Source organism: Pituophis catenifer, unplaced genomic scaffold, assembly GCF_029215685.1.
Source record: "Pituophis catenifer annectens isolate HBS135680 unplaced genomic scaffold, rPitCat1.0.hap2 SCAF_1, whole genome shotgun sequence".
In the NCBI taxonomy this organism is placed as follows: Eukaryota; Metazoa; Chordata; class Lepidosauria; order Squamata; family Colubridae; genus Pituophis; species Pituophis catenifer.
The window spans coordinates 19,288,233-19,310,705 of record NW_027256881.1 but is presented as its reverse complement, the minus strand read 5'-3'; the positions used below and the strand labels follow the sequence as shown (position 1 = coordinate 19,310,705).

At 41.8% G+C, this 22,473-nt stretch overlaps 1 protein-coding gene across 1 annotated transcript in view; it reads right to left on the bottom strand.

The window, feature by feature from the left end:
* The window catches only part of LOC139318720 (eosinophil peroxidase-like), a 30,928-nt gene extending 10,994 nt beyond the window's left edge, over positions 1-19,934 (bottom strand). Inside the window, exons 1-8 of the mRNA XM_070946303.1 lie at positions 19,859-19,934; positions 14,342-14,456; positions 11,365-11,540; positions 10,485-10,608; positions 8,150-8,279; positions 7,094-7,291; positions 4,585-4,900; positions 2,335-2,495 (exon numbers count right to left, since the gene is read on the bottom strand). Coding sequence (XP_070802404.1) covers positions 2,335-2,495; positions 4,585-4,900; positions 7,094-7,291; positions 8,150-8,279; positions 10,485-10,608; positions 11,365-11,540; positions 14,342-14,456; positions 19,859-19,934 — 1,296 coding nt within the window. The remainder of the gene's footprint in view (positions 1-2,334; positions 2,496-4,584; positions 4,901-7,093; positions 7,292-8,149; positions 8,280-10,484; positions 10,609-11,364; positions 11,541-14,341; positions 14,457-19,858) is intronic.
* Between the last annotated feature and the right edge of the window lie 2,539 nt (positions 19,935-22,473).

Genomic DNA, 22,473 nt, shown 5'->3' with positions numbered 1-22,473 from the left:
AAGGAAAACACCATTAAAAGGAGGTGTAAATCATTCTCACCAAAGGCCCAGGTGAAGAGCTAAACTTTTGGGCTGGGGGGAAATGGGGGTTTTGAGGGGAGCTTCATTGTAGAGGGCAGGCACTGCTTTACAGGAAGCACCAGCTTATCCAGATTTCCTTTTTAAAGTGTGCCCTTCATTACCCTCCATCCTCTAGAACAGGGGTGTCAAACTCGCATCGTCACTGCATCGTCACATGACATATCGTGACTTTTTTCCCCTTTGCTAAACCGGGCGTGGGCCAGCACGTGACGCATCCAGCCTGCGGGCCACAAGTTTGACAGCCCTGCTCTAGAAGAGTCACTTTTCTGCCTGCCATCTGACTTGCAAAATTCCATACAATTCAAACTACTACAGTGTTTCCTAACCTTAGGAACTTTAAAATGTGTGGACTTCACTTCTCAGAATTCCCCAGCCAACATACTAGTCTTGACTAGTCTTCTGACAATTTAGGGGACAAGTTGTGAAGGAAGTAATGCTCAACAGCAACTTGCAGAAATCTGCATCTAACTCAACACTGCCTTCATTTATAAAATCCTCTCCAGGAGATTTACTCAGTCCTAAAGATGAGGGGAAAAACTCTCTCTCTTACATCACACTGGCTTGTTTTCACTTGGGGGTGAAGAATCAGACCGGGCAATTTCCTCACTCTTGATAGATAGCATCAATCAGCCACAGCTAAAGCACAAAATGTCCTCCCTTCACTACTGCACAGTGGTGATTAGTGGCTCTAGTAAGTCAATGACTCTCATAAATTATGAGTCAGAGGAACAGGGTAAAATGGAGAACAGTGAGAAAAGCACCATTCTGACATCTTAAGACACCAGCCAGTGGTGGAATTCAATTTTTTTTTACTACTGGTTCTGTGGGTGTGATTTGGTGGGCGTGGTGTTGCTTGATGGGTGTGACAGGGGAAGGATACTGCAAAATCCCTCCCCACTCCTGGGGCCAGCCAGAGGTGATATTTGCCGGTTCTCTGAACTACTCAAAATTTCCTCTACTGGTTCTCCAGAACCTGTCAGAACCTGCTGAATAGCACCTCTGATACCAGCATCAAGAAGTAGTGGATAAAATCCTTTAAGGGAAAGGAAAAACATATTTTCAGACACTGGTAGCATTTATTTCTATCTTGTACTTTGCCCTCTCTGGCCAAATCAACAATAGAATTACCTTAATAAATGAACTGATCTTCCGGTCTTATATTCCATTCTTGACAATTGAAACCATTGAAAAAAGAATGGCTGTTGCTTCTATTGAAGTGAGATTTTTTTTTGTGGCTTGACTACATCTACCATCTATTGTCCAGTGGGATTTGTTTCAGTAAGGTAAAGCATTCAGTATATTAACCCTATGTTTTAGAATTCCATGTGTTATTTGAGGCATTTATAAATATTATAAATAGAGTAACTAGCTATTTTCTGAAATGTGCTAACTTAGACAGCAAAAGAGGTGCATGTATGTTGTCCTTAATAGTGGAAAGTTCCCTTTGAATATTAAGAACAAGCCATGCAAGAGAAAAGATTGGACAAGGCTTTTTTTTTCCTTTATTCATTTATTTTCTATCTGAAAAAAACTCTATTTTGGACAGAGTATTCAGTTCTGCAATATCTCTTTGGCTACTGTTGTATAATGAAGGGACCAAACAACATTCCTGGGTCAGCCAGAGACAGTTTTATTGCGCAAGGTTCAGAGCCAGATTTGTACCTGAAGCTTTGAACAAGGAAAGAGCTTTGATACCTCTGTTTTTATACATTTCTAAGACAAAGGGTTTGGTGAGATCATGCCTTTTCCATATATGGTTACATACATCCGATTTTCCCTATATGGTTACATACATTTGATAATATGTTGATCTAATTACTAAACCATTAGTTTAGTTTAGTTTATAAGATTATCTTTAGCTAGACAACCTTTCTTAAGTGCTGTGGTTGCTAATGGGAAATTTACTGCTGTCCTTGGGTAAATTTATTGGATTAAGTAACTCTTTGTAACATATATGTCCTTGTGTCATTCACAGTGAGGTCACTCAGATGTTTTCCATATGGCTGTCCTTCCGTGACATCTAGGTCTCATCAGAAGATATATTACCACTTAATGGGGTTTAGCTGATTTTTAATATAATCTCCAAGCAAGCACTTTTCTCTCTTATATTAATGTGAATAGAGAGGGTCCTTTAGAGTTCATGTAACTGACTCTGCATGATTCCTTCTTTTATCCACATTACTACTGCTGTGTGAACAAAATGCTATGTAAAAGCAGCAAAAGCTGTGAGATAAACATGAGAACATTCAATACCTGATTTAAAGCACCAATGATCTTCCGTGTTTCTTGATAGAGTCTCTCTCCATTCCAATGGGGATTCAACTTCTTCAGTTCCCCGGCTATCCGGTTGTGCTCCCGAAGAAAGAGAGTGTGAATAGCTATCAGTCCCAGGTTTTCATCGACCCTTGCATCTCCTGCAAAGTTAAACCATGACATGTTCTGTTTGGTTGTAGCAATTAAAGCAAACAATCTAAAATAAATAATCTAAACATTTCAGAAAGGAAGCTGGAGAATGTTAATCCTTTCAGGATTACCCCCTGCAATCTAGAGGTTATGTGGATTTTTGCAGCCTAAATCTGGTACCCCTAAGTAAGGGAATTTGGCTGGAACAAGAGCCTTGGTAGTACAAGGGTTTAAGGCACCCTGTTATTAAGCTGCTTAAGACCAGCTGCCTGCAATTACTGCAGGGTTCGAATCTCGCCAAGGCTCAAGGTTGACTCAGCCTTCCATCCTTTCTAAGGTAGGTGAAATGAGGACCCAGTTTGTGGGGGCAATAAGCTGACTTTGTATAAATATACAAAAGGATGAAGGCTATTGCTGAGCACATTGTAAGCCGCCCTGAGTCTTCGGAGAAGGGCGGCATATAAATCAAATTAAAAAAAAAAAAAACATGTTGAACGTTGGTTGTGAAAGGAGGCATCTGTCCCAGGGATGTTCACAGGGAAGGGTATAAAAAATGTTGTCCATAACTGTGCAACTGAAATCTCTATGTGGAACTTCCAGCTGTGGCTTTCCAGAATTTCAAGAGGGCCTTTTCTTGTTCCTCCTGAAGTTGTGGGAGATGTAACCTGGGGATCTTCTGACTGCCAGATAGACTCTTATACAACTAACCTCTAATTCCTCTCTGCCTCTTCTTATAACATCAGAGTGTTACCTATTTCAGAAGGTAAGAAGGTGTCCAGCCCAGGTCATGTCCCTAGTGCAGGGGTGGGCAATATGGCCCCTTTATGACCTGTGGATTTCAACTCCCAGAATTCCTGAGCCAGCTTGGCTATCTCAGGAATTCTGAGAGTTGAAGTCCACAGGTTGTAAAAGGGCCACAGTTGTCAACCCCTGCCCTAGTGTGATTAATTACTAGGGATGTTAAAGCTGAATTTCTGCATCCAAAAACACATCTTGGCCATGCTGGGCTATGGATCTTTACCAAAGCAGGATATTAGGGGACATTATCCAGTGTTATTCTGCGTAAGCAGGGGGTTGGACTAGATGGCCTCTACGTTGCATACTTCATCCCGCCATTCACATATAACTTACATGCAATGCCCCAGAACGGAATACACAATATGCCTGATTTATTAATTTTTTAAAAATAAAGTTCTATAAAAGTTCTTAAAAATTTGACTCTTCCCCCAGGCCTTGGGTCAGATTGGATGGCAAATCCTGTGGGTTGTGTTACTTTTAAAAACAAACAGTTCTTCTTCCAAATGCCTACGTTATTATCTGTGCTTGTTAGTACAAGTAGTCCTCGACTTCTGACCACAATTGAGTCCAAAATTTCTGTTGTCAAGTGAGACACTTGTTAAGTGAATTTTGCTCCATTTTACGACCTTTCTTGCCACAGTTGTTAAGTGAATCACGGCAGTTGATAAGTTAGTAACACAGTTGTTAAGTGAATCTGGCTTCCCCAATGACTTTGCTTATCAAAAGTTCACAGACGTTGATCACATGACCTTGGGACACGGCAAAGGTCATAAGTATGAACCAGTTGCCAAGCATCTGAATTTTGGTCACATAACCATATGGATGGCTATAAAACAGGGGTGTCAAACTCGCTTTCATTGGGGGCCACATCAGGGTTGTGTTTGACCTCAGGGGGCCAGGTGGGCGTGGCCAGGGTGGGCATGGCCAACTCAACGTCACTCTTGGGCTGCCTGTGGCGGCCTAAGCGTTCTGTCAGTGAAAACGGAGCTCGAGTGGACTGCACGCAGCCCTCCCTAGCTCCGCTTTCACTGGCAGAGGCACTACGGGCTACTCCTTTGCTTTTTCCAGGGCACAATGGCACTGAAAAAAGGGATTTATGACCATTTTTTATAATTACAACCTTTATTGTGAAAAATGGTCATAAATTGCTTTTCCAGTGCCGTTGTAACTTTGAACAGTCACTAAATGAACTGTTGTAAGTGGAGGATTACCTGTAATATTCTTATTACTGAACCCCTCACAGAGTCACTTTGATGCTGGGTGGTCTTATAAATTGAATACATTAATTAAACAAATAAATACCTGCTTTAAAACATGGGATTTGGGCAGTTTTATTTGTATGAAGACAGAGGCTATTGGAGTTGATCTCAAAAGGCAGAAGGGACAGTCCGGCATCAGTGAAGTTCTGATTGATTGCCATGAGACCAAGTGAGTTGGTTTGGTTCCTCAAACTCCTTGCTAGAGGCTCTTCACTCCCATACACAGCACTGGCATCCATGAATGAGGTGATTGCATTGAGCTGCTCACGGACAAATGTTGTGGGGTTGCACACTGCAGCTGTCCTAACGAATGGCAGACAGATGCCCGGAGTCTTAATCCGTGGATCTCCAGGGGGGATCTGTATAAAAAAGTCACTAAGTCAAAACATCCACATGTTTGTGATCCCAGTCTAATCCTCATCATAAGGTAAAGGTAAAGGTTCCCCTTGCAAATACATGCTAGTTGTTCCCAACTGTTCAAAGCTGAAGAGCCAGTGCTGTCCGAAGTCGTCTCCGTGGTCATCCCAACGACCGGTAAGATCCTACAGAGTTGGTCTCCTCCGGGTGCCGTCAGCTAAACAATGCCAGCTGGCGGGCCCACGGGGGAGGGCCTTCTCTGTGGCTGCCCCAGCTCTCTGGAACCAGTTACCTCCTGAGGTCCGGACCATCCCCCCCATTGGCCTTCCGAAAAGCGGTGAAAACCTGGCTTTTCCGGCAGGCCTGGGGCTGTTGATCTCGCTCTTGCGATCCGGCGAGATCCGGCCATGAATGGAGTGAATGGGTTTTAATGTTTTTAATTTTTAAATGTTTTTTATAATGATTTTAAATGCATTGTGAGCCACCCTAAGTCTTCGGAGAGGGGCGGCATACAAATTGAATTAATAAATAATAAATAAATAAATGACTAAACGCCAGAGGCACACGGAATGCTGTTACCTTCCCACCAAAGGTGGTCCCTATTTTTCTACTTGCATTTTTTACGGGCTTTTGAACTGCTAGGTTGGCAGAAGCTGGGACAAGTAATGGGAGCTCACCCCATTACGCGGCACTAGGGATTCGAATGGCTGAACTGCTGACCTTTCAATTGACAAGCTCAGCATCTTAGCCACTGAGCCACCACATCCCTAATCTGCATCATACCTGAACTCTTTTTAAAGAATTTTATTAATTTTATCATAATATTAAATGAAAATGAAAATAAAAGTGATAGAAAAATAGGAAAGAGAGAGAAAGGGGAAAGAAAGCTGTAAGTACGGGGGTGGAAAGGAATAAAATACAGAATACAATAACAGCCTCAACCTTTTTACTTTACCAATTTAAAGCATTATATCTGAACTCTTAATAAAATAAAATAAAAAATAATTAATGAATTAATGAATTGTTTTTATTTTAAGAGTTTGGGTATAAGGTTTTAAGTTGGTAAAGTAAATGGTTGAGATTTAATTAATTCATTCATTAATTGAAAAGAAAACGAAAATACAAAAATCTCAAAGGGCAGACTTTTTCCACTGACCATTTTCTACGTTTCTATATTTTTCAGGTTCTGGCAGTTAAAAATAAACATGCCTTTAAATACTTTGATTGTTCAGTTGATTTTTAATAAATGTTTTTTTTAAAAGTGTTTTTAAAATTATTTTTGAATCTTGTGAGATTTCAAGTCTAATAAGAGGCCAGCAAGTGGGTGAAAGAGCTTGTATTTCACACCCTGAAAACTTAGCTTTTCAGCATAGTTTGTCAACCAACTTATTTGATTCACTTATAGTCAATGAACTACATGGGTCCAGAAAATAAGATAAGATTATTTCAGGGTTCAAAAAAATGTAAGACAGGGTCTTATTTTTGGGGAAACACGGTATCTATCTATCTATCTATCTATTTATCTATCTATCTATCTATCTATCTATCTATCTATCTATCTATCATCTGCCGGTCATCAATCGATCCATTCATATATCATCTCTCTCTCTCCCTCTCATAATCATAATCATCATCATCATCATCATTAGAAAAATATAAAAGAGCCATGGTGGTGGAATGGTTACAATGAAGTATTGCAGGCTAATTCTGCCCACTACCAGCAATTTGATCCTGATTGGCTCCAGGTTGACTCAGTCTTCCATCCTTCCTGAAATGAGGACTCAGATTGTTGGGGGCAATATGCTGACTGTGTAAACTACTTAGAGAATGCTGTAAAGCACTCTGAAGTGATATATAAGTGATATATAAGTCTAAGTGCTATAAAAAGTCTTTATTATGGCCAGAGGTCGCATAACTCTTGTTAATTATTTTAAAGAGACACTACTGTATTTTAAAGATACTATTTTAAACTATTTTAAAGAGACACAATTTTTATGTTCACCTTATCAAAACCAGGGAAAAATTCTCCTCAGAAGGAGGATCTCTCAAAGCTAAAATTGATCTGTGGATATACCATACTATACTTAGTATATACTATACTATACTATACTATACTATACTATACTATACTATACTATACTATACTATACTATACTATACTATACTATACTAAGCAGAGTTTTTATTTTTATTACCTTAATTGGAAAGTCAGGGGGTGCATAATTGCAACAAGAATCACAGTGGACATTATCTATGTTGGCTGGGCTCTCAGGAGCTAAGTCCAAGTCATGGTCAATCCATTGCCCAAAATGCATGAATACAAGAGAGCGTTGGTCATCAGGAGTCACATTCTCATTGGAAGTTGTGATGATCTCATTAGACACTAGCCGTACCTGCAAGGAAACCCCCAAAGCGGATCAGATAAGCAATTCTAATCTGTTTGGATTGAAATCCCTCAGTTTCCTAAGTGTTCTCTCCTTGGAATCCAGGTCATACAAAAGGGAATTAAAACTATTATTTATTTATTTTTATTTATTTATAAAATTTGTTGGCCACCCATAGGGTAACTCTGGGCAACTATAAGTTTAAAAATAAAAAGTTAAAATTAGATATTAAAACCAAGGACACATGGGGAGGGCAGGGGCAGAGTGGGGGTGAGCGGGATCTATTATTACTCATCCTTGAGTGTCGGTGAATGCTGGCATGTCACCCAAAACATCATAGTGTGTCACCTTTGACACCCATGTCATAGATTTGCCATCACTGATCTAACCACAGCACAAACGTGCCACAACAACCTCTTTTTTCTATTGTGTCCTTATAAAGTTTTCCCCAATCCATCCTCTAAGGACTGTCTTTCAATCTTGGCAACTTAAAGGCATGTGGACTTCAACTCCCAGAATTCCCCAGCCAGCATGCTAGCCTAGGGAATTCTGGGAGTTGAAGTCCACACATCTTCAAGCCAAAGATTGAGACATTCCATTCTAAGGTAAACAATACACAATGGCAACTGGGGGCATGATCTAACCCACTTCATTAACCATATTATTGGTGGTAAATTCAGGTGACTTGGAGAGGAGTGGGATGATGAACTAGCCCAGTTGCTACTGGCCACTTTAGACTGGTATAGGTATTGCTCTACAAGGGTCATCTCATCCTACGCTAAAGCCCACGATGGTTTCACCAGTGTCCCCTGATAGTTCTCCAACTACAGGCTCAATCAAACAGGTAATTGACTTCCCATCACTTACCAGAGGGAGAGGATGTCCATGATAAAGTTGTCCCGCAATTAGTCCTCTTGGAAGGGATATGCCATCTTCATATTCTGCTGGAAGCCAGCGTGCGTAGGCATGATTGGCTACTCCAAAATGTGGGTGCTCCCTAGAATGGGAAAATAATGTAATGCATGGGATGTCTTTCAGGGAGGTCTCCCTCATTGAATCAAATATGCTGGAACAATCATCTCTGTACAAAAATTACCTCTTTTACCTCCCTGAAGGTTGAAGTTTATCTAATGGGCAGGTTTTATTCTTCCCTGAATGTTGAACAAAATGAAACCCCTGTGTAAATATCCATTTTGAGAAACTATAACTGATTAAATGCGCTGCTGGAAAGCTTGTTTTAAAACTCCCCCTTAAGATTAACCATGAAATGAAATGAAGCTTAAAACCTAAAATGATTTAGGCTAGAAATAAACAATTCCATACAGAGCTTCTGATACTGATTGCCATTAACGCTAATGATCCAGTGGTGCCTGGTATTTTTAAAAGAGGAAATCAAAATGAGTCTGGAGGCTAAAACACAGGAAGAATGGTTACAGGAATTGGGTATGTCTAATCTAGTGAAAAGAAATACTAGGGATGATATGATGGCATGTTTGAGGGGCTGCCACAAAAAGAAGATGAGGTCAAGCTATTCTCCAAAGCACCAGAAGGCAAAATAAGAAGCAATGGATGGAAACTAATCAAGGAGAGAAGCAACCTAGAACTAAGGAGAAATTCCCTGACAGTGAGAACAATAAACCAGTGGAACTTGTGGAAGCTCATCTCTGGAGGCTTTTAAAAAGAGACTGGCTAGTCATTTGTCTGAAGTGGTACAGGGTTTCCCGCTTGAACAGTGAGTTGGACCAGAAGACCTTCAAAGTCCCTTCCAATTCTGTTATTCTGTCTGCTAAAATTCTTTTTCCTCATAGAACTTGTTTATTTTTCAGATGAATAGCTCAGCATACAAAGTTGCTTTACAGCCAGTCAGACCATATTTCCATCTAAGTGGCTAACTTACCCAGAGGTAAAGAAGTGGGAAATGAATCAGTGGTGGGATTCAAATAATTTAACAACCGGTTCTCTGCCCTAATGACCAACTGGGTAGGTGTGGCTTGGTGGTCATGTGACTGGGTGGGTGTGGCCAACTCAACGTCGCTCATGTCGATGGGCGCTTCGCCTTAGCTGTTACAATGTAATAAGGGTTAACCAGAGAGGCAATTTCTGTAAGCAGGGCAATAAAGATTAGGCTAGAAACAACACCAGAATGTTGTAATTCCTTACAGGATTAGCCTTGTAAAGTGGAAAAAAACAAAAGGAGATTTCTTCCAACAACCGGTTCTCCGAACTGCTTAGAAAGTTAACAACCGGTTCTCCCGAATAGGTGCGAACTGGATGAATCCCACCACTGAAATAAATGTTTTGCACCTTGCAGGTGCTTAGGATTCTTACTGTACCCCTCAAAATCCTTCCAATCAGCTTTCCCGCATTTCAGAGGGCTTTTAAGCTGCAGAAGAGATGCCTTAAAAGGCTTCAGACACCAGTTTTGCTCCTTCAACATCTCTAATGCTTTGCACAGGAAGTAAACCTAAACTTTTCAGCTCTATCAATTCTTATTCCACAAAATCACCATATCCTAAAGCGAGTGTCAGCAACCTGTGGCTCCAGAGCTGCATGAGGCTCTTTGGGCCCTCTGCTGTGGCTCCCTGTCGGGTGATCCCACCATTGGCTGGCCCCACCCCTCACCCTCCCCTCCCAGTCACTCCTCGCCTGGCCTGAGAAGGTAAGGGCGATGGCGGGGGATGGAGAAGCAGGTGGGGCAGAGGCAGAGAGATACAGAGGGGGGGGAGAGAGAGGGAGAGAGAGAGGGAGAGAGAGATGTCAAAAGGGTTTTATGGTTCTCAGTGTTTTTTAACAACCGGTTCTCTGCCCTAATGACAAGCTGGGTAGGCGTGGCTAGGGAGGGTCATGTGACTGGTGGAAATGAATGACGTTGAGTTGGCCACACCCACCCAGGTTTTGTGGCTCCCGGTGTTTTCTTTTCTGTGGGAAACGGGTCCAAATGGCTCTTTGATTTTATTTTATTTGATTTGATTTTAATTGAAATGTTTTAAATTATGGGCCAAACTTTATTTAATTATTTTAAATCTATTTTAACTTTTATGTACAAATGTTTTATCTTGGTTGTTCACTGCCCTGAGTCCGAAAGGAGAAGGGCGGTATAGAAATCTGAAAAATAAAATAAATAAATAAATAAAATTTGAGTGTTTAAGGTTGCAGACCCCTGGCCTAAAGAGATCAGCCTTAAGTAGCAGGAGTTACATACCGATTGTTACATTCACCAGTAATGGTCCGGTAAGGGCTGTACAGTGGACAACGGATTGGCCGGATCACATAATCGCAGCCAGTTTTTCTGGAGAGTGTCTCTTTCTGCTGTTTGCTTAATATATCTAAACAGGGGGGGAAATCCATTAGAAATCAAGAATTTGATGTAATACTAATTTAATTAATGTTAATTTAATTGTTAATTATCAATATAGGTAGTCCTTGATTTATGACTACAATTGGGGCTAGAATTTCCATTGCTATGTCAAGGTGGTTGTTGAATAAGTCATATCCAGTTTTATCGCCTTTTTTTTGCAGAGTTGTGAATCACTGTAGTTGTTAAGTGAATTATGTAGTTGTTAAGGGAATCCAGTTTACCGCATTGACTTTGCTTGTTGGAAGCAGCTGGGAAGATCACAAATGATGATCACATGATCCTGGGATGCTGCAACCATTGTAAATACCGGTACATGCTGGTTGCCAAGCACCCAAATTTGGATCAAATGATTGTGGGGTTGCTATGAAGGTCATAAGTGTGGAGTTGTAAATCATTTTTTTTTCACTGCCTTTGTAACTTTGAATAATTGCTAAATGAATGGTGGTAAGTTGAGGACTACCTGTATTTTAAAATTGTAAATTAGACATCAAGGGAAGTGTCCAACTGCTTTCATTCTGGAAATAAACATTTTCTGGAGTCTAAGCTGTAGTATTCATGACCTAACATGTGAGATTTTCTGTTTCTTGTCCACTTCTCATCCTGTTGCATTACCTAGCTAAGAAAAAGTTCTGGAGCACTCCAGAGGTAGAACATTCTTTCAAGGCAGTGTGATCCGGCCTTGTTTTCATGGACCCTCATAAGTGTCTCTGGCTTTTCATCCTACCTGTAACATTCAATGGTCCCAGGTGCTTATTTTGTATTTTCTTCTCTAAGAGATTCAAAGCAGTTTCCATATAACTTGCAGCTCGGATTGCAGTCCTAGTTCCTGCCACGGGTGTTTTTAAATATTTCAGAAAATCAGAAGGGTGGAGATCATCCTTCTTCAAACTTACTTTTAGTCTGGAAAAAGAAGTAGACTTGATGACAGCAACCACAATAGAAAATGTCATGGGAAATATAGTTGTGTTTACATAATGCCGTTTTTAAAATAGCAGCAGGGAAGTTGCACCACAAAGAGAGAAATAGACCAGAGGTATTCTTATTCTTTCATGTTATTTCCTTTCTTTCTAGGTAGAAAATCAACTATAGCCAGTGTTATAAAAATTTTCTTCTACGTAACTACTTTGCTACTTCACTAGAGAACCCTGTTTAATGTATGGATTAATGTATGCAGCCTGAATTCTTATTTTTCCATGCCACAATAAATCTGTGCATTTTTCTTCTTCTCTCCTGTCTTTACTATTGCTCAAACATCTGAATGTTTCATTTGACTGAACTCTTTGGGGAAGGGGATACTTCTACAATATCATATCCAAGAAGCATATGCTCAGCCTCTAGTATGGTTATAAATTGCTGGACACCCAAGCTCCTTCAGAGATAATGGATTAACTAGTCAGCTTTGAGAGGTGGGTTTGTTACAGCAGAGCAAATGAATGAATTAATGAATGAACGAGGATATTTAGTAAACAGGTTTGGGCTTGAGAGTCACAACACTGAGATGGGCAGCCATATAAATTCAAATAGAAACAAAGAAAAAGAAAAGGAGAGGGAGGGGAGGGGAGGATAGGATAATGGAAAAAGGGAAGGGAAGGGAAGGGAAGGGAAGGGAAGGGAAGGGAAGGAAAGGAAAGGAAAGGAAAGGAAAGGAAAGGAAAGGAAAGGAAAGGAAAGGAAAGGAAAGGAAAGGAAAGGAAAGGGGAAAGGGGAAAGGGGAAAAGGGAAAAGGGAAAAGGGAAAAGGAAAAGAAAAAGGAGAGGAGAGGATACCAGAATAAGAAAAAGGGAAGGGAAGAAAGGGAAGAGAAGAAAGGGAAAAGGGAAAAGGGAAAAGAAAAGGAGAGGAGAGGAAAAAGAAATCTGCAGTGCACGTCACTATGGACTGAAAATTTGGAACCAACCATTTCTCTTTCCTTCCCTCATTGCTTGTTTCTGAAACAGTCTTAACCAGGACCATGAAAGAACATGAAAGACTTTGTGGCTTGCCTTGGCACAACATATAAACTCATGTTACTTTCATGCCATAGCTCATTGACTTGTTTATGATCATTCGCTATATTGTTCTAACACAAAATACTGATGAATTGTGCAGCCAGTTTAAATATGTTGTGTGACTGAAGCCGTCCTGTGTGAAAAGGATCTTAGCCTTCAGAGATCAAGTTGGTATTTTTGTTATGTTTGCTATTATTTAATTTATTGTAAGGCAGGGATGTATGCTTTTTTTTAGATTAAACTGCCCTTAATCTTTTGATGACATGCTTTTGGAGGTACATTCTCTCAAATTGGAAGGACAGGACCAAAATGTGGATAGAGCAAAAATTAAATGAAATGTATTTACATTTAATTAATTACATTTAAAATTATTGTTCCCCATTTATTTAACAATTTTCTATTGGCCTCAATATACAGTTTATAATTTAGTGGCAATTTATAATTTAGTGGCAAGATACCACCAGTACGCTGATGACACCCAGCTGTACATCTCCACCCCAGGCCACCCCAACGATGCCCTTGAAGTGATGTCCCAGTGCCTGGAGGCTGTGCGGATCTGGATGGGGAGGAACAGGCTCAAGCTCAACCCTTCCAAGACTGAGTGGCTGTGGCTCCCGGCATCCCGATATAGTCAGTTGACTCCATCACTGACTATTGGGGGCGAGTCTTTGGCCCCCACAGAAAGGGCTCGCAATCTGGGAGTCCTCCTGGATATGCAGCTGTCCTTGGAGGAACATCTGACAGCTGTAACCAGGGGGACCTTTTGTCAGGTTCGCCTGATCCACCAGTTGCGGCCCTTTCTTGATCGGGATTCCCTGTGCACAGTCACTCATGCCCTCGTCACCTCTCGCCTTGACTACTGCAACGCTCTCTACATGGGGCTCCCCTTGAAGAGCACCCGGAGGCTCCAACTGGTCCAGAATGCAGCAGCGCGGGTAGTGACGGGAGCAGCATGGCGCTCCCATGTAACACCGCTCCTGCGCGAGCTGCACTGGCTCCCAGTGGTCTTCCGGGTGCGCTTCAAGGTGCTGGTTATCACCTTTAAAGTGCTCCATGGCATCGGGCCTAGCTATCTTCGAGACCGCCTGCTGCTACCGACGACCTCCCATCGTCCCGTGCGCTCCCACAGAGAGGACCTCCTCAGGGTGCCATCAGCCAATCAATGTAGGCTGGTGACCCCCAGGGGGAGGGCCTTCTCTGTGGGGGCACCTACCCTCTGGAATCAGTTGCCCCCAGAGATAAGGAGAATCCAAGACCTTAGTGCCTTCCGCCGTGCCCTTAAAACCCACTTTTTCCAGCAAGCCGGGCTGGCTTAAGAAGAAATTTTAAATGTTTTAATTGGTTTGTATTTTTAATTTTGGGCCAAATTTATATATATTTTAATTGTTTTTTAATATTTGTATTTTATGTTTTTTAATTCTGGCTGTACACCGCCCTGAGTCCTCAGGGAGAAGGGCGGTATATAAATTTAAAATAAATAAATAAAATAAAAAAAATTTAAGAAGGGACCCCTAAACCTACCCTCTAAGTTTCTATCTAGACGTCTCAGGTCCACACAAACTTGTGTGTGTGTGTTTATTATTGCTATTTAGGTTAAACTTTTTTTCTTGCACCTGTTTCCTAGTTATATTTCTAAATGTTCATTGCGGCTTAGAGTCCGTGATGAAACATAACAAAGGAAGTTAACTACAGTTTTACACAAAGGACACTCACCTTTCCCGGGATAATATAAATGCCTGATCCACCTTCTGCTTGGCTTCAATAATGCTGTTGAAAAATTCTCTATCAATCAGCTTTTCAAAGAAATCATCGTCGTCGTCATCATGATCTTTGGAAGAATAAAATAATGTTAGAAGAAAAATAAGATTCTGGCTTTTTTTTCCCGTTAACCAGGAAGAGGAGAGATTAAATCCAGAGATATTTTATGAGAAGAGTCCTCCATTCCTCTACCCACAATAAAATACCTTCTGCCACCAGACTCCAAATTTTGGGCTTAGACAACTTAGAACTAAGCCAACTTCAGTCTGACCTAAGCATAGTACCTAAAATTATCTGCCACAATGTCCCACCTGTCAATGACTACTTCAGCTTCAACCACAACAATATGTCAAGTTTCCGAAAGAAGCCCTAATTAATTCATGAGCCATGATCCAAACTTCAAAGGAAATATAGCGATTTATTAGGAACACCATTCCAGCAATACTCGGATGCAGTCAGGACTGACCCCACGTAGATTTACATTCCCCTATGACCCTGTCTCTCCCCTCCCCCCTGGCCATGTCATAAATCACATTCTCCAGTTAACCACTTTGGCTGGCTGTGAAACCTAACACCCTCCTTCTGATTGCAATCAGAAAAATGTATGGAATTCACTTCAGTTCTCCCTCCCTCCTGCTCATGGCAACTTGAAAGCTTTGCAAGTTGACACAATACATGAGCACACAATAGATATAAACTCAAGGTAAACCACTCCAAACTTGATTGCAGAAAATACAACTTCAGCAACAGAGTGGTCAATGCCTGGAATGCACTATCCGACTCTGTGGTTTCTTCCCCAAACCCTCAAAACTTTAACCTTAAACTGTCTACTGTTGACCTCACCCCATTCCTAAGAGGTCTGTAAGGGGCGTGCATAAGTACACCAGCGTGCCTATCATCCCTGTCCTAATATTCCTTTTTCACTTACTCTTTTCATGTATTCAAATTATGTTTATACGTTTACCTGTTATCTTATATATGCTTGAAAAAATAAAAAAATTAAATAAAAAAATTAAAAGAATGGCTACCTACATTATCACAGGTAGCTACAAACACTTTTAAGAAAGCAGAGCAGGCATCTACTTCCCCGTCCATCTTTATTGTTTGCCTATAATATAATTTACATTGTTAAACTTGAAGGCAAATACTGCCCCGTTACTTATATTTTAAAATCTTAAATCTTAGTTCTAAACATCTTCTTGGCTGAGAAGCAAAATAAGAAATTGAATAATGAGCAAACAACACTCATGTTATGTTTTGTAACATCTTTTATAAGCCCCCACTCAGGGGTGAAATCTAAAATTTGTTACTACCGGTTCTGTGGGCGTGGCTTGATGGGAGGGGTAATGTGACTGGGTGGGCGTGGCCAATTTTTTTTTACTTTTTTATTTTTTATTTTATTTTATTTTTTTATTGAAAAGTTTTTTTTTTAAATTTTAAAACCATTTTTTACATGTAAAACCATGTAAAAATGCTTTCAAAAGGCTCTGACAATCCCAGCTGAGTTGCCTGATCGGCAGAGCTTGGATCATCAGAGACATTTAAAAGAAAAAAAAAGGCTCTAATGATCACGCGGCTCAGGTGGGCATGGGGGCGGGGGCAGGGATTTTTGCTACCGGTTCTTCAAAATGCCTGCCGCCATCGCTACCTATTCGCCCGAGCCAGTCCGAACCGGGAGCATTTCACCCCTGCCCCCACCCCACCTCAAGTCATTGTGAGTTGAGCAGCCATACAAATTTTCTTAATAAATAAATGACTATCATGTTTCTCTAGCCAGAAGTAGGGAATGAAGACTGACTCAACTATTAATGACATTCTGCCCTAAATCAGGGGTGTCCATATTGCATGTGTGCCAAACAACTCAAGACAAAGGTATGACTGCACTATTCATTTTGCCACTTTTGACCTTGCCCTGCATATTGTAGGAGATTTCTCTTGTGTTAGCAGTTCCAATAGTAACTGAGAATATACAGGTTCCCTTTCCATAAATCTCTCTCCTCTCATTTTTTTTTAAATGAGCTCAATTTAATGACAGATCTTCAAATTAAATTATTAGTGGCACACTAGAAAGGAACAGTTATGATTCTAGGTTATTTTTTTTTATTTGATTTATATGCCGCCCTTCTCCGGAGACTCAGGGCGGCTTACAATGTGCTAAGCAATAGCTTTCATCCTTTTGTATATTTATACAAAGTCAGCTTATTGCCCCCACAACTGGGTCCTCAATTTACCTACCTTAGAAAGGATGGAAGGCTGAGTCAACCTTGAGCCTGGCAAGATTCGAACCTGCAGTAATTGCAGGCAGCTGGTCTTAATAACAGGGTGCTTTAGACCACTGTACTACCAAGGCCCTTCTTGGTAGTAATATTCTTAATTAGCCGCAGGCAGGGGTAAAATTCAAAATTTTTCCCTACCGGTTCTGTGGGCGTGGCTTGGTGGGCGTGGCAGGAGAAGGATACTGCAAAATCTCCATTCCCACCCCACTCTGGGGTCAGACACAGGTGGTATTTGCCGGTTCTCCGAACTACTCAAAATTTCCGCTAACGGTTCTCCAGAACCTGTTAGAACTTGCTCAATTTCACCCCTGGCTGCAGGAGTTTACCTCCCTATCTTGCTTCAATGGACTCCTTGAAATCAACCTTATTTTTCCTTCAGGATGACAAAACTGAACAGATTTCACATGGCAAGACTGAATGCTGCTGGCTTAAGGGAGAGAATGCAACTTTAACAGCAGTAGATTAAGTATAAATTAAGCCTGCCTCACTCATGGCAGATTTGGGATGAAATGAAGGAAAGATCATGAAATGAAGAAAGTCTTTTAATTGTGAGTTCTTGACATATGCCAACTCTCAATAAGACGCTGTCCCAAGCTTCTTCAAACCTTCCATCCAAGTTTTGCATAAAGCAAAGTAAAGGGATCCCTTCCTTCCTTCCTTCCTTCCTTCCTTCCTTCCTTCCTTCCTTCCCTCCCACTCTGGAATAATAGTTCCAGAGAAAAAAAAATAGTTTTTGGCCTCCGCGTGTCCCGTTTTCACCCTCCCCAGTCCCCAGAAGCACTTTGCAGGCCAAAAACAGGCCTGTTTTTGGCCTCCCAAACCCCCCCACCCACGTCCCGTTTTCACCAAAAACATGCCCATTTTTGGTCTGCAGAGTGCTTCTGGGGGCCAGGGAGGGTGAAAACACGACTTGCTAAGGGTTCGGGAGCCCAAAAATGGGACCGTATTCGGTCTATAAGATGCACTGAAATTTTCACCCACTTTTAGTGGGGGGAAGTATGTCTTATACGCCAAAAAATATGGTACTTTTATATCCTACAATGTACAGATAGGACTAAGTACTTTTTTTGCAGTTTTTATTGTAATTTTTGTTATGGGTCTCAAGAATGTTAAACAAATACAGGTAGTCCTCGACTTACAACAGTTCATTTAATGGCCGTTTGAAGTTACAACGGCATTGAAAAAAGTGATTTATGACCATTTTTCACATGACTGTCACATGATCAGAATTCAGACACTTGGCAACTGATTCATATTTATGATGGCTGCAGTGTCCGGGGATCATCTGATCACCTTTTGCGAATTATTGACAAACAAAGTCAATGGGGAAGCCAGATTCACTTAACAACCATGTTACTAACTTAACAACTGCAGTGATTCACTCAACAATTGTGGCAAGAAAGGTTGTAAAATGGGGCAAAACTCACTTAACAAATGTTTCACTTAGCAACAGAAATTTCAGACTCAATTGAGGTCGTTAAACCGAGGACTACTTTGGTAATTCATTTCATCCAGGACCCTCTGGAGAAAGCAACGCCGCTGCAGGTAATCCTCCATTTATGGCTACAATTGAGCCCAAATTTCCATGGCTACGCAAGGCAGTTCTTTAGCGCCGGTGCACCTCATTCTGCGACCTTTTTTTGGCACCGTTGTTAAGCAAATCATGCAGTCATTAAGGGAGTTGGTTTCCCCCTTCACTTTACTGGTCGGAAGCTGGCTGGGAAGGTTACAAATGGCAATCACGTGACCTCAGGACAGTGCAACTCTCATAAAGCCATGCCAGTTGCCAAGTTCCTGAATTTTGATCATGTAACCATGGGGATGCTGCAACAGTCATAAATATGAAAACTGGTCATAAGTTACTTTTTTTAGTGCTGCTGTAACTTTGAACGGTCACTAAATGAATGGTTATAAGTCAAGGACTCCCTGTACTTTTGACATCACCTTCCTTAGAAGAATCTGTTAGCCCTATCCGTGCCCCATAAATAATTTTTTTAAAGAAAGTCCCTTGTTCATTTCTTGAATCCCACCATTTAACACAAGCTGTGTCCTGATGGATCAGCCCCTGGCCCATCTAGTCCAGCAGTCGGTTCTCTCCCTGGCTAACCAAGTGCACAAGCAAGCTCTCTAGTCTCTCAACAGATGGCCACCAAGATTAATTTACTGCACCTGTGTATGGGTTGCCAATTGCACTGTGGCAAATAGGACAGCGCTCCAGAGGGTTAACATCATTGCCCAAAGGATCATTGGTTGTCCTCTCCCCTCTTTGGAAGAGCTTTATAGCTCCCGCTGCCTTAAGAAAGTTCAAAACATTCTTAAAGATCCATCTCATCCTGGGCACCCCTTTTTTTGAACTATTACCATCTGGCAGACGGTACAGGACAATAAAAACAAGGACAAATAGGCTGAAAAACAGCTTGTATCCCAGGGCGGGTAACTATATTGAATTCTACTCTATAGTGCAATATTAATGCAATATCGGGTTTTCAGTTCAATTGTATAGAATGTGAAGGATGTGTGTTTGTGTTTTATTTTTATAATGTACACTGAAGATGGCATTTAATTTCGTTGTACGAGGTGCAATGACAATAAAGTAAACTAAACTAAATTAATAACCAAGGTTAATCAAGGCTAATAGCTCTTGGTCTTCATTTCTGTCTTGTTTATAAATACCTCAAGAGGCCATTAAAAGCTGCATTTCTCTCCCCTAGGAAGAATTATGCTGGCGAAAAGGTTTCAGGAAGCAAAACAAGACTTATAATCATGGGTGTGCTGCTGTGGGTTTGCAGGCGTTTGGGAGAACCTCTAGCTAAGATTCTGTGCAGTTCAGAGAAATCCCAATCCCACTCCTGGCTGGCCCCACCCATCCGGCTCCTCCCCTCCCAGGAGTCACCACACGACCTGTTTTGGATACAGGTAAATGCGGGGTGCACACGGAGGCTCAGGGAGGGTGAAAAACGGGCTTACCGGAAGTTCGGGATGCTTCCAGAGGGCCTCCAGAGCCTAGGGAGGCCGTTTTTGCCCTCCTGGAGGTTCAAGGAAAGCCTCCAGAGCCCAGGGAGGGCAAAAATGCCCCCCCACCCTCCTGCCGTGATGCAGGAGGCCAACTAGGCCAGGCCCGCCATGGCCACGCCCTCCCAGCAACCAGGCAGAGAACCCCTTGCTAAAATTTTTGAAGCCCACCCCTGCTTTTTACCTTCCACGTAAGATTCAGATACCATCAAGAGGTTGAATGTTATCAAAAGACTGAGCAAAGCAACTGTTCTCCCCATCTCTGAAAAAGAAAAGAGAGAAGGTACAAATTGATCAATTTAGGGAGATATTTTTTAGAACCCCACAAAAGGAAACACAGATTCAGCATGTTCTTTAATTTATTCGTGACTTTCTAATCTTGTCCCAAACTAATTAGTGTTCCTAAGGCTTCATTTTTTGTTTGAATGAGTTTATTAGCACCTGGGGTAACCTTTATAGGACATAAAGCAAAGCCTTTAGAACTTCTTAAAGCAAAGGTGTTACAGTGACTCTGGGCGGCTTATAATTTAGCTCACAGTTGTTGGTGTATCAGATTTGAATCAAAGTAGTTTCTAAGATTAATTTCTAAAAGAATAACAGTGTTGGAAGGTACCTTGGAGGTCTTCCAGTCCAACCCCCTGCTCAAACAGGAAATCCTATTCCCATGATGGCGAACCTATGGCACGCGTGCCACAGGTGGCACGCGGAGCCATATCTGTGGGCACACGAGCATTGCCCTAGCTCAGCTCCAGGGCACATGCACACTCCAGCCAACTGATTTTCGGCCCACTGGAAGTCGGGAAACGGGCTGTTTCCGGCATCCAGAGGGTCTCCAGGGGGGTGTGGAAGGTCATTTTTGCCCTCTCCAGGCTCCTAGAAAGCCTTTGGAGCCTGGGGAGGACAAAAAACGGGCCTACCGGGCTCACTGTGCCATCACGTGCCAAAAGTGGGGGGAGAATGGGGGGTTGCGCACACATGAACGGGGGGCGGGGCACATTGAATTATGGGTGTGGGCACGCACGCACGTGACCCCCCCGCCCTACCCCCGCTTTTGGCACACAATGGCAAAAAGGTTAGCCATCACTGTCCTATACCATTTCAGACAAATGGTTGTCCAATTTCCTCTTTAAAATCTCCAGTGTTGGAGTATCCTGTTCTAATTCTGTTTCCTGATTTTCTTGGACATAATTTCCACATCTCGTGCCAGGAGAGAAATTCAATATTTGCCATTGGTGTATGAATATTATAAACCTATCCCAAGATGCAGAATATGATCTGAAAAACTTTTGTCACCATACTCCAAAAAAGATGTTGAGACTTTGGAAAAAGTTCAGAGAAAAGCAACTAAGATGATCAAAGACCTGGAGACTAAAACACGTGAAGAACGGCTGCAGGATCTGGGTTTGACTAGTCTAAAGAAAAGAAGAATTAGGGGTGACATCAGGGCCAGGGTTCAAAACCCGTCGCTACCAGTTTGCTCATGGGTGCATGCATGCTTGTGTGCGCGCCAAACGCTTCTGTGCAGAAGCATCTGGGTGGGTGGGTGGGTGGGTGGCGCCTCCCGCCACCGCTACCAGTTCGCACGATCCGGGGCGAAACAGTAGCAATCCACCACTGGATGACATGATAGCAGTATTTGAGGGCTGCCAGAAGGAAGAGGGGGTCAAATTATTCTCCAAAGCACCAGAGAGCAGGAGAAGAAACAATGGATAGAAACTAATCAAGGAGAGAAGCAACCTGGAATTAAGGAGAAACTTCCTAACAATGAGGACAATTAACCAGTGAAACAGCTTGCCTTCAGAAATCGTGGGCACTCCATCACTGGAGATTTTTAAGAAGAGACTAGACGGTCACTTATCTGAAATAGGTTCTCCTGCTTCAGCAGAGGGCTGGAGTAAAAGACCTCCAAGGTCCCTTCCAGCTCTAATCTATTCTAAATTTTAAATAGTATTCAATTAAAGAGGAAGCAATAGGACATCAGAAATATACCACAAGAAGCATTCCTGACACTTTGGATCTCCAAGTCAACTTTTTACATAATAAGACATAAACTCCATGGAAAAGGAATATTTTTCAAAAGTCCTATGTTCAGTTTCTAACAATTGCAGTTCAACATTTCCCAACTAACAGGATTAGGATATCTATCTGTTGACCTTTGAGCATCACTTAAAGGAATCAGCGGTCAGACTCTGTAGACTTCTTAAACTAGGATCTTCCAGATGTATGGACCAGTTCCAAGAACTTCCAACTGATTTAGATTTTTTGATTTTAATGATCCTCGCATATCTGGACGACATCCAGGTTATGGGAAAGTTCTGTTAAAGTGGAAGGATTTGCTTCATTTGAAAATGAAAGACATTGGATTCGTTATCCTGGATCAGAGGGAAACAAGGCAACGGTGACAGTCAGGGAGAGGGATTTTCCCTTCCTGAAAGATTTGAGAGATGTTATCAGTCAGAGTCGACCATATGGAGATAGAGAGATCAGAAATCTGAGCTCAGGTTGTCCTCAACTTACAACCACAATTGAGCCCAACATTTCTGTTGCTAAGCGAGACAGTTGTTAAGTGAGTTTTGCCCCATTTGATGACAGTGCTTGCTGCAGTTGTTAAGTGAATCACTGCAGTTGTTAAGTCAGTAACACAGTTGTGAAGTGAATCTGGCTTCCCCCTTGACTTTGCTTGTCAGAAGGTTGGAAAAGGGGATCACATGACTGTGGGATACTGTAACCGTCATAAATATGAGTCAGTTGCCAAGCATCTGAATTTTAATCATGTGACCATGAGGGTACTGCAATGGT